Below are 14,104 nucleotides of genomic sequence, written 5' to 3' on the forward strand. Positions count from 1 at the left end.
TGCATGGTTTTCTTTTCTGACTGAAATAAATAAGACCTGACTGACTTGGCGCCATATATAAAAGACATGATCTGCACAGAAATGTGCGCTACGTAACTGGACAGCAGAACAGCAGCACGCAACTTGTCATGTGGTCATTCAAAGTATAAAGCCTATAATTTGACATATCACTGACACTAAATACAACGCAATGCCTAGTAACACCTCTTTAATTTGGATTTCAAGAGACAGGAAGAAATGATTAAATTGTGCAAAAGATGAATTATAAAATGCCCCAACCAGTCTGAAATAACGGTCGGTGGCAGTAGTGCTGCTTCCTTTACTAATACGGCAAATGACAGTACATTAACTCGGCGGACAGCATTAAGTGAAATATCTGCCCCACAAGGAGCTTGCCGACAAACGCACCGCTGGACCAGCGACAAGTTCCGCTTCTCCCGGTCGCCTAAGTATGACCGCAGGAGGTCAGCCGCGTCCCGTGGTGAAGTCATATGCGCCGCCAGCAGGCTGAGCACATGGTTCTTGAACCGGTGGTCGGTCCACACCTTCCGTGGTTCTGCAGGAAGGGGCCTCCGGGAAGGCGTGCTCTCGAGGCACCGCTGCACGAGGGCGCTCACGGCGTCCGCGGCACCGCTCTCCCGGCGAACAACTGCCTCAAGCTGGTAGTTTAGGTACCTGTTTAATTGTTCCAAATGACATTGCAATTACATAACCAATCAGCCAGTTGCTAAATCAGACTCTCAATCATTTAAAGAAATTCATCACTTCCTCAACAAACATGTTTATCACTCAACAAAAGAGAATATATACATATATATATATATATATATATATATATATATATATATATATATATATATATATATATATATATATATAAGAATTTAAAGGAGTGAACAGTCTACGAGTGGAAGGCAAACGTTGGGTTTCTTCCTCTTTATTTTATGTTTATGCTGTTGGCATTGACAGGAATTAGGCTTATGGTGATTATAGGGATAAAGAACATTACTAAATGCAAAGCAGAATGAAAAAACAACGCACCCATATATAAAAACAATAAAATCTGCATAAGGGCTGCACCCAAGCTTTCCACGACCTACACAGGAATAGCCTTCAGAATGCACGTGCACAAGAGCTTCCAGATGCTGCTCACGAATGGCGTCTAAAGTAGCGGGTCATCATCATAATACTTTCTTTCTGCTGTGAGCTTCCGCAATCCATATCGGCATTGGTATCGCCAGCCCTGACCACCCTGGCTTTGTTTTGCGACTTTGCAGTCACATGACAGATAGGGTTAAAGAACACCTGCACAGTAGCCACACTGACATGACCGTTATTCTGGGCGACCTCACCAGCATGCTGCAACCTTTGAACGTCAGCATCAATCGGCCTTTTAAGGTTGAATTCCGAAAGCAGAACTAAGAATGCATGACAAACGGCAATCATGATTAGATGCCAACCGGCGGCTCAAGAGGGCACCGCTCGCGACTGTGCTTGGCTGGATTTTGTCCGTATAGAACTCTGTGTCTACGGACATTATATCTCGTAGTTTCGAGGTGACCAGAATTTCAAAAGAATTTAGGCGAGACTGAGGACAACGACTACCAAAACACAGCACCAGCTTGGATTTGGAAGATTCCGCAAGTGACGACTGAATGGTAAATAAATGCTGCACATTCACCAACTGGTCTGTTTTTACTTGAAAAAAAAAAAAAAAAAAAATTGTGTGTGCGTCTATGGGCCACACCACGAAAATTGGACCTCAAATCTGGAAAAAAAAAGTGCGGCATTTACACACGTTTATACGGTACTTGCCTGCGAATGTCGTCTTTCCCACAAGGGGCTGTTAGTTACCTTAACTATGAAAAGGGGGTGTCAGCATCGTGGCAGCATGTGTGCCACTATGAGATTTGTGGCGTGCGAGCTTCATGAGAACTCAACCTGTGAGCTTGTTCCTTCCAGCCTTGGATTATATCCACTGCCCTAGAATAAACACACATTCGCTCCTAACCCTGTCGGTGAGTCGGACAATCTTTAGCGCATTTATTTGTTAGCCGGCGGTATTGTTGTTGCAGCAATAAACGCCTGTTTATTCCTTTGTTCTCAAGGGCACGGAGTGGGGTTGGCGACTGAAACAGTAGTCAGCCGCAAACAAATGGGGAAAACATATTTACCCCTCTGTAACGAACCCACAAAACGAAACATTGATTCACAATAAAGTTAGATGCATGTGCTCATGAAAAAGGCAGCAGTATCCTCCACTTACCACCACCACGCAATCTGGACGTCTGACGCTGAGCTTGAGACCGTGAGGAGTGTCTCATAGAGTTCCGAGATGTCTTTGACCGATGATCCTGAGAGCTTCGTCAATTCACTGCATGTGATGGAATACCTGCTCTGTACAGACTCATAAACACCTTCCTCGAGCCAATGGCTCTCGAGAGGGATAAAACCAACCAACTACCGCTAACCACACTGCTTCTGCCTTCACAAAAATAATTTCATTTTCAATGTGGCAAAGTGTTAGTTCATCAAAGTAAAATGTAACTTAGTGTAACCAACTTTTGCTGACAGTTTCTTGAGCTCTGTGTCACAAACTTTCTAGCCCAAGCCATTCCAAGCCTGAAAATGTTGTCATCAAATGCTCGATGCCATTGGTAAAAAGAGCAACGTTAGTATGAATGTATGGGTATGGGTGAATGTATGGGTTTGTATGGGTATTGCATCACATCACATCAACATTTCAATGCACCTCATTTATCCAAACAAGGAAAAAGTGCGCGCTGCACTAATGCACCGGACCGGTGAAAGGCGAGACGAGAAAGTCTTTCACAGTGCATGTATATGTGACTATCCCATTAGGAATTACGAGAGAATTTGCTTGCGAGTATGGTGTGCTCGCTGAGCACCGAGACAGTAACACTGCTGTTTGACCTCAACAAGCACACACAGACTTTAGGCTTCTTCAAAAAGCATTTTTTTTGTGGCCGTGCGAGCGTTAATTACATCTTCTCATTTTGCATAAGAGTCCACTGAATAATGGACGAACTTGCTGCAACTCTTTTTGTGCACCAACACTTTTGCAGTAAGCCTAACCATGTCTGGTAGCAGCACTGCTTAAGCAAATGACAGAAACCAATTTCACCAGTAGCACTAGTCTTCGATGTGCGACATCATGTGCCACTACCATCGCACCAGAGACAACGGGTTATGCGTAAATGCTGGCGCATCCTATTACCCGTGATGCGGTGAAATTTGTGTAAAAAAAGGGGCATACGAATACTGAAATTTTGGAAAACGAATCGAACACGAATATGGAAAAAAAAAAAGATGCCTTCTAATGTCGAATTGAATACTGAATATCTGATCAGTCCAAAAAATGGAAAATAAAAAATAGCAAACACTGTTTGTCTCGTTTATTTCAGAATTCGTGCGGTATTTGCAAATAAAATTACACTAGATTGCACAAAAGTTTGCACGCTACAGAAAAATATGGTATAAATTAATACTAATATGGTATAATATGGTATAATTTTATGTGATGAACAGCTATACGATTGATGTCTGAATTTGAAATGAAAGCAAAATAATAACTTTATTTCCAAGCTTCGTCAGGTGGTTTCCTTTGTGCACAATGTCGTGAAGTCCCTCTTGAAAAAACGGCCCCGCCACGTTTTGACGATGCTTCCCTACACAGCCCATGTGGTTAAGCATAGCAGTGAAGCGTGCAGTGCGGAGAAATTGAGGTGTATTATAATATTTGAGGTGTATTCAGTAATTTTCAAATTTTGGAATATCAGTTTTTCAAATACAAGTCGAATAAAAAAATATATAAGATTCGTGTTTGAAATTTCAAATATTCGTACACCCCTAGTATAAACGCAACTAATGAATAAGTGGCCTGAATTGTGCATATGGTCTGAGTGTAACCTGATCCATTTACAAGGCCTGAACCCCATATATATATATGACTGTACAATGATGGGGTCTGAACAGTTTGAGGCTTGAATAGTGTTGCCTGAACTATGTACGAGGGCCAAAACACAAATGGCAAGTATGTTTTTAGCAACTGCCTCTTTGCTGCATTGTCACTACTGTTCCACAGAGAGGCAGAACAAGCAAGAGCACATAGGAAATAAATGTCACGCATTGCTGATGAATGATGATGACCCAATACACCAGCCAAAAGCTGACAAAGCTGGTACTTACATGAAATTCAGCCTTGCATATATGGCGTGACCGTCGGCTTCATTCACAAGGTTTGGGAAGCAAATGTCACAGCTGCAGGAAGAAAAAAAAAAAGCAAATCCACGTCATGTCACGTCAGGTAAGGTCAGGTCAAGTTATAGGTTAGGTTATAGGTTAGGTTAGGTTAGGCTAGGCTAGGCTAGGTTGGACGCGACCTTTGAAAACCGAAAAATCGCGAAACAGTTGATTTTTGGAAGATTATATAATTCGGTAGTATATCTTATAAACTACCCTTTCTTTAATTATCAATGCCCAACTCGCCGTAGAAATGCTCGAAATTAATTATGTAACAAGCGGCGGCAGCCGCGGAGCAGCGAACAAGCACCGAAAATTCCCTAACTTTGCGCGCACGCCATTCCTCTCCCGCTAAAGAGTGCTGCGCTCTTGGTCTTGTTTTGTTTATGAATTCTTGCACTTTCTTCTGCCACCCTCAGCGGCGGCAGCGGCGACGGCGCGATCGAGGCATAGCTTGCTTCAGAGTGGGAGCCTCGCGGCGGCTTTCGAGTTTCCTGCGCTCGAATTCAAGGCTGCGATTGGGCAAAGCGCGCGCTCCGCGAGAACGCGGGGGATTGGGCGACTGCTATTGGCTGCTGCGCCCGCTGACGCATCGGTCTCCGCCTGCTACCCCCCGCATCATCTGCTCCAGCTCTTTGCTGTCGTTGTTGGCTGCCTTTGTACTTCGTGCGTTCTGTTCGCCCTTCGCCATTTTTTCAATCGCCGATTTACGATCTCTCGTCGTGCCCCCTGAACGGTTTCGACCAAGTGTTAAATGCTGCGTGGTTGCTCATGATGCCTCGAGATGCGACACGCGTTCAGTGCATGGAAGCGAAGGCCGTCCACACGGCGAGGCGCGCCGACGACTGCATTGACGCCTGCAGCGTCCTAGCATCTGTTACAGTGGAACTTAGAAAACAAGGAAATAAAAAATTGCCCATGATTATGTTACTTCCTAATGCGAAATTTCAGCGCAGCTTATCAGCTGTTTCCCCTTTTCTTGAGGCAAAGATTTTGAGCAAGACACGTATGTACAATTACAGAACTCTTTTTTTAATTTTTCACACGTATTCCATCAAGAAACAATCCACTAACAGTTATTGGCTGTCATGAAAGAAGCTTTGTGGTCAGAGAAAAGAAGAGAGCAATTGAGTTATAGGAAGGTTGCGGGAAGCAGCGCGTGGGCCCATAGGAACGTTGCGCGAAGAACAGATAGCAGCGACTGACTGATGCCGCTGACGCCGCTAGCGAGTGAAGCGAGTGAGAACGGGATGCACGCACCGCAATCCGCTGATAGCGAGCCGGCGTTTCGGCAACCGGAGAGCACCCTCGCTGCCACGCAGGAAGAGGGGGACCCCCTCCTCCTCTTTCTACATGGCGGTGACGGTGTTCTACGCAGTCACGTTGTCTTGACTTGCTAGCGGCGGCAGCGGCATCAGTCAGTTGCTGCTAGTGCTGCCAATAAACAAAGTGGCTATTTTCAAACCGAGATGTCAATGGTCTGACCTCTGCTGCCCCCACAAATTGTGAGTTAGTCTTCCTACCTTTCGAAGCACTGCCAGGTGACAAGCTACGCTCAAGAAAGACTGCAAAAGCCTGGATGCAACTGAAACCTGGCTCCCTTCGCCTACAGGCTGTTCTCAGTTAAAAAACAAAAGAAAACAGACAACAAAGCAGAGCTCACTCAGTGGAGCTTCGCTCCGTCCCAACGACGGCATCGTCATTCCCTCGGAAGTGGTGGGCCACGAAGTTCTCCAGCAGCTGGCGGAGGACGATGTCCGACATGTTGAGCTTCCCCGCTGCCGCCTTGAAGACGAGACGTGCATCGGTTGGGAGCTGTGATAAACCTTGCTGCAAGGCCTGATAAAGAAAAAAGGAGAAGAAGCAAAGAGGAAACGGAGAGGCTGCAATCGCTGAAGCTGCAATAAAAAAAATGACGGAGGTTTAACATTACCTAAACCTGGTTATAACGAGCGAAATCACTGTTATGCTTGGTTGTGCAAAGCCGCTTCGATCTTGGCATGCTTTCGCACAAGGCGAGATTTGCGTTCAGCTGCCAATCTGGCTTCTCACTGCTCAGGTGTTTCGGTAGCCTTTCTTTTACATTGCTAGGCACATACATCGATAGGCAGGTGATCGCATCACGTAAGAAGTCTTATCTACTGAACCATTGCGGTGGGTTTAGACGCGATAGAGCCTTTACACTATCTTTTCATTTCATGAATTTTTAAGAATATCTTTTTTTTTGTTTAAGTTGATTTTTGCAGAAACGAAGGTGCAGTGTCTGTCTCACTTCTCGGTGAATGCCTACACTTCCAATTAACTGCATACGATTGGAGGTTCTCAGTACGCTTGCCTTCACTTTAGTCTTATTTCAAGGTTTATGAGTCTGAGCCTAGCAAAACTCTGGGTTATACACAGTGCAGTCTAAAAACGTAAAATGTAGCACAGTCATCGACTAATTTTTTGGACGCCTGATTTTCCAGACCACCTTGATTATTTGGACTATGCTTGGCCAAAACCTTGGACTTTCCGGGCGTTTCCTCTCGACTGCAGGCCAAAAGCTACGAAAAACAGCCAAAACAATGCTGCCATTTTTTTTGCAACTTCAAACTCATTAAATGCCCATTAAATTATATGTACATTAAAGCATTAAATGTCCAAAGAGACAAAGATATAGGGAAGAATAGAAGATACGACTAAAAATTTCCATAATAACAGTCCTAAGACATTTTTTAGACTGAACACTGCTCCCAAAATCCTAAAAAAGAAAAAAAAAAGAAGAAAATAAAAAGAAAAAAAAAATGGAACCTTGCGCACCCATCATGGTCACTGGTGCAATCATAATGTGCCACTTCTTTGTCATTGTCTACCATATTTACTCGCATAATGCTCACACCCCCAACATTGGGCGTCAAAAATGAGGATGCTCGTAGTCGTTGCCATTTTGCGAGGTGTCTCCGCGTCTCGTCATTGTTCCTTCGTTCCGTCCGTGTTCCTTGCTTTGTTTCACCATCTACCGTGTTCTTAGTGCCGCATCGCAATGGTGCGGTAAGCAAGTTATACAGCTGCTTTTAAGCTGAAAGCTTTCGAGTACGCGCTACAGCATAGCAATCGCGCTGCCAGCTGGCACTTCGGCGTCAATGAGTTCTGCGTAGTACACTACTAGAGACGGCGATTGCAGTGCCAATATGGACTGGGATCAAGTCTCTGATCAAGAGTAGAACTGTATGGCCTGCTGTGAGCCTTATATGTACCACGAAACGCGGGGAGTTATGAGGCTGTGTGTGGTAAATAAAGTGCTTTAGCAATTTGTGCTTTTGACGACCCTGTACTCTTATAACAAGGGTAAGTTCTGCTTGAAAGTAATGCTTTGGTTATACAGTGTTCTGCAACTTTATCAGAACAGTCTTGGAAAATTTTCCCACAGGTCGAGGCGGGAAAATTTTCCAAGACGGTTCCGATAAAGTTGCAGAACACTGTATATACAATAGCTGACCTAAGAATCCCGATTCGCACCTATTTAAATTTGCTTTTAGCGCGCCTAAACATTTGCTCGAAAATTTTCCCCGCATAATTATCGCACCCCCCAACTTAGCATCAATTTTCCGCAAAAAAAAGTGCAAGCATTATGTGAGTAAATACGGTACTTCCTTTACAAAGTGCAGTTTCATCACCACCCCAGCCCTCAACAGATCCAAAAAGTTAAAAGAAAAAACAAATCCCTTCCACAACGAGTTCCTCACATTGGCAGCCTCCTCCATATCACCGGACTTCAGGTGGAGCTCTATCAGTTGCAGCCAGCCGTCAGACCACGATGAATTTTCCTCCAAAGCAGTATTGCAGAGAGTTACAGCATTAGCCACCCTGCATCACACAGAGTTCACATGACTTTGGCGAAATGCAAGCTGAGCCACATTTCTGCGCAGAACAAGCAAAAAGTATGAGAGAGAGTATAGAGGGCATCACTGCTATTCAAAATTAGCTCTTTCTTTAAAACAATTAAGCTCGCCAAAACACATTACTCAGTAAACAGAATGAATCTCGTAATACAAGCTCTTGCAAATCCCAACGTGCTCCCCAATACACTCCCGCATCTTCCTTCTTCCTCTGCACTGTACCAGGGAGTCTTTTATGATTGCCGTCGTGCGGAACGACAGTGGTGCCACCTGACAGAACACGACAAAACCCGACAGCAACCGGCATTGGGCTGGCTTGTCTTTGCACAGATTACACACTGCGATTTCTCAACATCCAGTTTCAACTTTTAGAAAAGAAGCAACTTAATGAGTGTGGATACAGTGAGTGGGTGAAATGCACTGCCATGAAATGAAACCGGCCTCGCTTACGGCCAGGTGCAACTCACACGCCCCGGCTGGCCAGCAGGCTCAGGTGGCTGGCAAAGAGGGGGACACCCTTGTCAGGGCCCCCTAGCTCGTCAACACCTTCGTGGTGGGCACACAACAGGGCATCCATAGACTGGGTCAACGCCTCATGCTGGCTCCAGGGAATCTCAAAGAAATCCTGCAAGACAAACAGCCAAATGCTAAAGCAGGTACTCCCAAAAAGCACGTAATTGTGGCATTGCATTGAGCGTTCCGCTGAACGTGCTCTGCAACGCATCAATGCCCGTGTCTCAACTCCAGAGTGGCGTTCGTGTTGACTGGTGACATCATCATCCAGCAGGCTATATAAAGAACTTGGGGGGGACAATAAATGGGGTTCCTGGTTTCGGGGCTGACACGTTATCTTGTGTTCCTCGTGTCTGCCTCGTCAGTGACGCGACATGGCGTCAGAAGTTTGCGACTTGCGACTGCAATATTCACTCTTGGAATAAAGAGAAGAAAAACAGCAGTAGGAAATAAGTTATTGTCCACACTACGCCGTGTTACTCTGCTGACAAATTATGGCAGTATAAATGAATTTGTTATTGGTGTTTGAATAATCAAATAGTATCACAAACAGAAAACCAGACAGCGCTCAATTCAATTTGTCACGCCAATAAAGTTCTGTATGTTAGAAATTTCAAACCTTTGAAAAAAAAAAAATTACTTTTCAACTAATCCCTACAAAGTCCCCGACATATTTTTCGACTCTTCCAGAAAGAAGGACAATACATGCTGTGTACCAAGCTACCGCAGCCCGTATGTGTGGAACAAAGGTTCAGTACAGCATAGCAGTTCATACTAATGCAACTTTCATAAATGCTAAATAAATAAATAAAAAATAACGAGATTGGATGCCATGGCAGGGCAGAGGCAGGTTTTGATGCCAGATCTCTTGAGCGCACAGCTCGTATTTAGCTGTCGCCCGTCTCATGCACTGAGAAGTGAAAGCTAGTTTATTCTTTTCGGACATTATAATGGCAAAAGGTACTTTGCATACGTACAACTGCACGTGTAACAGCATCATACTGCAGTGCCACCAATAATGTTTCACTGTTCTGCACGATTACTCACTGAATATTCAAACAAGCAGCAAATATTCATAAATATATTCAATATGGTTCTCCCATCCTTTGATCTTTAGTCAAACTTACTCTATGTGCCTCGGTACCAAAGCTCACTATTCATATTCAATTCTGTTGGGAAGAGTACAGCCAAACCTTGTTGTAACGAACACAGGCATAGCGAACTATCGGATGAAACCAAACGAAAGCATGCGGCCAGCCACGATCATGACGCCATTTTTTAGCATCATTTGCTTCGAAAGGTGCTTTCTGCCATCATGTTCCAACGATTTTGTTGCAGTGTGTAGCAGCTAAATGTTAAACTATAAACGCTGTGATGTTATTATCGCAGCACAGCATCTTATCATGCTGCCAAGGAATGTGCTGTGAACTGCTACGATGGCAGTGCAAAACAGAACGCAGCAAAATGGAGGGATATGCAAAACGAAGGGACGCACTGACAAAACATGCTAAGATGGCAAATGAAACTGGCAAAAAAACAACAACAATTGGCGGCCCTGTAATCAGTAGCACGTAATCGGCGACACTAAGTGACAGCGATGCTTCGCTGCCACCGCTGCAGGGGCAGTTTTCACGAGGCGAGCATCGGCTACACCAGCGCTGCACAGCGTAAAACTTCGTTGAAGTAATTGCAAAATTGAGCCTGGGTGTACCGATTCAGTTCGTTAAAAGTGAAAGTTTCACTGCGTCTAAATTCGTTCAACTGAAACATTTCTGCATAAGATGTATAGAAAAACCGCCGGGGATTTTTAAAGGTTTGTTATTCTGAAATATTTTTTGAACCGATGCTCGTACAAACGAGAGTTTAATGAGATTTGACTATAGTAATGATCACAAAAAACGTGAAAGTCAAGAGCGAGATCTAAACAGCTTAAGTACTGCCAAATGGCCAGGAGTACCAATAGCCGAATTAGCTGATATTGAATTTTGTTCTCTCGAACACCATCAATTGCCACCAAGCAAAGAATGCATCGTGTTTTTAAATAAATATGCTGTACGCGAGGCTTCATCACCAATTGCATGTTTATTTTCCTTCTCCAACCAGAAATGAAAAGAAAGGTTTTACATGTTTACATCAAGCTCTAAATCAGAAAATGCGAGTTTTTGCACATTTGCATTGTCCCTTTGCTTAGGTTTATTAGCAGGCTTGTTTACGGGCGCATGCATCAAAATCAGATTTGTTTGTGGGAATATGAGTGCACACTTTAAAGAAAGATATTGGATATAAAAAATAAACCTTCCCTTCCAATCAGACTTTATTTCAACAAGAGCCCACTCTATTCACATACCCAGAGAAATCAGCATTTCAATGCCTCACTCCCTTCAGCAAAATAAAGGCATCAAAGACTCTAGTGCTAAGAATTCCAATTTCTGTTTAGATATTTTGCAAGTAACGAGGCAGGCTTTAATAATGCACTATATGTCCATGCTGCAGAGGAACAATGCATTGCGGTCATGAGCACAGCTTAATTGCACACTAATTTTGTTTCAACTACACATACTTATTGGCATGTGCAGTGCAACTCATACAGGCCGAAATGTAATCTGGTGAACAGTCAAGAAGGGAGCCGTTCCCACACAAGCAAGAATCAGGGTATAAAAGAAAAAAAAACAAAGAACATGCACAAAGCATGCCCAACAATGCTTGCATCAGCCGCTCGCATTCATCAGCTCAATCTGGCACAGCAAACGTGCGGGCATCTCCCACGCGAGAGAAAATCCGCTCAGTTTACACGCTTGGTAATGCTTTCAAATGTACTGGTCAGTGTGAGTAGGACCTCTCCTTACCGAGCAACAGAGTCGTCCCACGGACCCTTGCTCGATGCAGAACAGAGTCGCCGGCAGCGACCGGAACTCGACAAAGTGGAGGTAGCACAGCCACAGGAAGCACAGGTCGTTGGGAGACAGTAGCATATTGGCACACTGGAGTATGTCACGCGTTGTCGTGTCCATCAGCTCATCCGGAGCAGCCTCGGAGTCCACGAAATGCTCGAACCCGACGACAGACTTGACAGACGTCTGTGGCACATCCAAACCATAACGCATAAGTCAGGTCAGTAAGTTAGACGGATGCTCACGGAACTTCCACGGTTTGTGGACACTAAACACTGTTTGGAGCTGGGGCAATTTATTAGGCCATTTCTCAGCTTACTTTGAGGATGAGGTAGGCCAGCGGCATGTTCCCCGCAATGGTGCACAGCTGAGTCCAGTAGAGGACCACCTCGAGGATGCAGTGCGAGTCTGGCTGCCTTCCCCCCGACAAGCCCTGGGTCAGGTGGTACAGCTGCTGCTGGCACAGCTGGCCTTTGGAGCGCAGCGACTCCACCAGGGTCACACACTGCACAGGGAACAGTGGTATAACATGTGGCAATAATATACTCGGCAAAAACATCTCAATACTTTCCTGTCCGCGGGAAAAGGGGTAGTTTTTGGGTGGTGTCATTAATACTCTCTTTCCTTTAATCAAAACTTGCTTGGTACAGGAGTGTCTAGTATCAAGCTGTAGAGGAGAAATTGCTCTTCACATTGGTATTAGCGACAACGAACATATTTATTGAGTAAGTGATGAAAAAAAACTATCAGCAAAAAATTGTAGCTAAAAAAGAACAAGCACACAAAAGCATTAAAGTTTTTTGACACAAATAAAAAAATTCCATTATATTTATTACAACAGGGACCAATGCAACATTGCAGCAAATTCTAGCTTTCTGTGTACAGTATTCGCTGATTTAGGAAAGAAAACAGTAGTCAAGGTAGATTACACCGAGGTCAACCCTGGCTGTCCTCTAGCGGAAAACACGACTCCCTGCGCTGCCGGCAGCATGTAATACTGCCCAAAAGACGTCACCCTGCAGGTAATAGTTGTGACTTTCAAAACAGTGATCTCTTTCGATCAGCGCACAGCAAAAGTGGAACTCTTTGGAGGCAAAATGAAACTTATTGGGGCCTGGCTGTCGACGTTACAGATCAGTTTTACATAGTTTCGCTGTCAGTGCTAAAGCCTGCAGCGCTGAATTCGTCTTCCGAGTCATCATTGCTGCTGTTCGCATCCAAAAACGAGCTCTCCGATGCATCAACTTCCGCGGAAAACATCTCAGCAAAAACATCTTTATTTTTCGGCAGTGAACACAAAGGTACAAGAGTGGAGTTTGTCTACAACTATGTCACGTCAACAAAACTTAAGCCGTAGACTGGCCGAATGCATGCTTGTCACTGCGCAGTTGTAATCAAAAAGGCGTTCATCCAGACTCCCAAGTCCTGACCGTGTGCAGCTGTTACCGTGTGCTTCTCTTCTTGTGTTTCTGTGTCTTATGCTGGTTTAATATGTTAGAAATATGCCTTCGATTCATCTTGGGTTTTTGCAGGCCTGCTGCTCGTTTTCTGCCTTCGAATCGCTACCATACGATGAAGCCAACCTAACAAGCTCAACCCTGCCAGCTGCTCTCACCTGGAATACTTCACTCAATTCACAGCCAAAGGGGTAGTGGAAACCAATTGCACCTTAATTAATGAACGTCTCTTCTGTTTGTTTTATTTATATTGTACCTATAACAGGATAAGAATTTTATGACAGGCTCTAACTACAGTCGAACCCGGATATATCGAATTTTGGTTATATCGAACTCACGGAATATCCCCTTGAAAATCCCATGTAAGAGTATAGGAAAGCCGCATCATATATCGAACTTAATTTCACCGGTCGTTCGATATATCGAACTCCGCACCACGCACTGGAAAGTGTGCCTTCCCCAAAGACGATCGCATCACCCTTGGCCATTTGCCGCGTGCCGTTTTCAAGCCACGTGCGGAATGAGAGGGGACAGTTCGGCGACGGCTGGTCTGGGCAGCGCCGCGCCCATTCCCCAAAGGCGCGCGCATCTGCAGTTATCGTTTTCCGCGCACCAACACATGACGTTTGCAAGCCATGTGCGTGGGTGTGCCCATCCTTTTGCCAAGCTATCTCTCTCCTACAGCGCTGCGCATGCGCCAAGCCAGCTCAGCCCGTTTTCAGACAGGCGTCGACGCTTTCTCCAGCGTGTGTTGCGAACTCTACGCGCGCAGCAACTGAGGTGGCTATTATGGTGCCTGCGGACATTAAAAAGCGACAGGTTTTTCTTTTTTTTTTTTTTTTTGCGGGAGTCGTTTATCCTTGCATGTATGAGTCAACGAAAGCAGGCGGTCGGCTGCTGCGATCATGACGCCCGCCCCAAGCGCGGCGTGATAAATCGAACCAGGCTTGTATGTGCAATCAAGCCATCACGGGCACTCTGCCAAGTTCGCTCCCCACCACCGCAGGAACTATCAAGATAAACGCGCCCCGACGTATGCGCAGCATCTTGGCACGCTGCCAAGCAATGAGCTGGGGATGAGACGACCGAAACGGAGTGACGC

General features: G+C 45.0%; 1 protein-coding gene across 3 annotated transcripts in view; it reads right to left on the bottom strand.

Moving 5' to 3' along the window:
• The window catches only part of LOC146173540 (uncharacterized), a 60,888-nt gene that overhangs the window by 9,646 nt on the left and 37,138 nt on the right, over positions 1-14,104 (bottom strand). For all 3 annotated transcript variants that reach the window (XR_014701897.1, XM_084583742.1, XM_084583741.1), the window contains exons 23-30: positions 11,865-12,050; positions 11,501-11,731; positions 8,609-8,766; positions 7,989-8,109; positions 5,927-6,102; positions 4,210-4,281; positions 2,267-2,374; positions 409-675 (exon numbers count right to left, since the gene is read on the bottom strand). Coding sequence is in view for 2 of the 3 variants with exons in the window: in XM_084583742.1 (XP_084439868.1) it covers positions 409-675; positions 2,267-2,374; positions 4,210-4,281; positions 5,927-6,102; positions 7,989-8,109; positions 8,609-8,766; positions 11,501-11,731; positions 11,865-12,050 (1,319 nt within the window). In the remaining variant the exon portion in view is untranslated. The remainder of the gene's footprint in view (positions 1-408; positions 676-2,266; positions 2,375-4,209; positions 4,282-5,926; positions 6,103-7,988; positions 8,110-8,608; positions 8,767-11,500; positions 11,732-11,864; positions 12,051-14,104) is intronic.

The sequence above is a fragment of the Amblyomma maculatum genome, chromosome 11 (genome assembly GCF_055883805.1).
Source record: "Amblyomma maculatum isolate TAMU_Amacu chromosome 11, ASM5588380v1, whole genome shotgun sequence".
In the NCBI taxonomy this organism is placed as follows: domain Eukaryota; kingdom Metazoa; phylum Arthropoda; class Arachnida; order Ixodida; family Ixodidae; genus Amblyomma; species Amblyomma maculatum.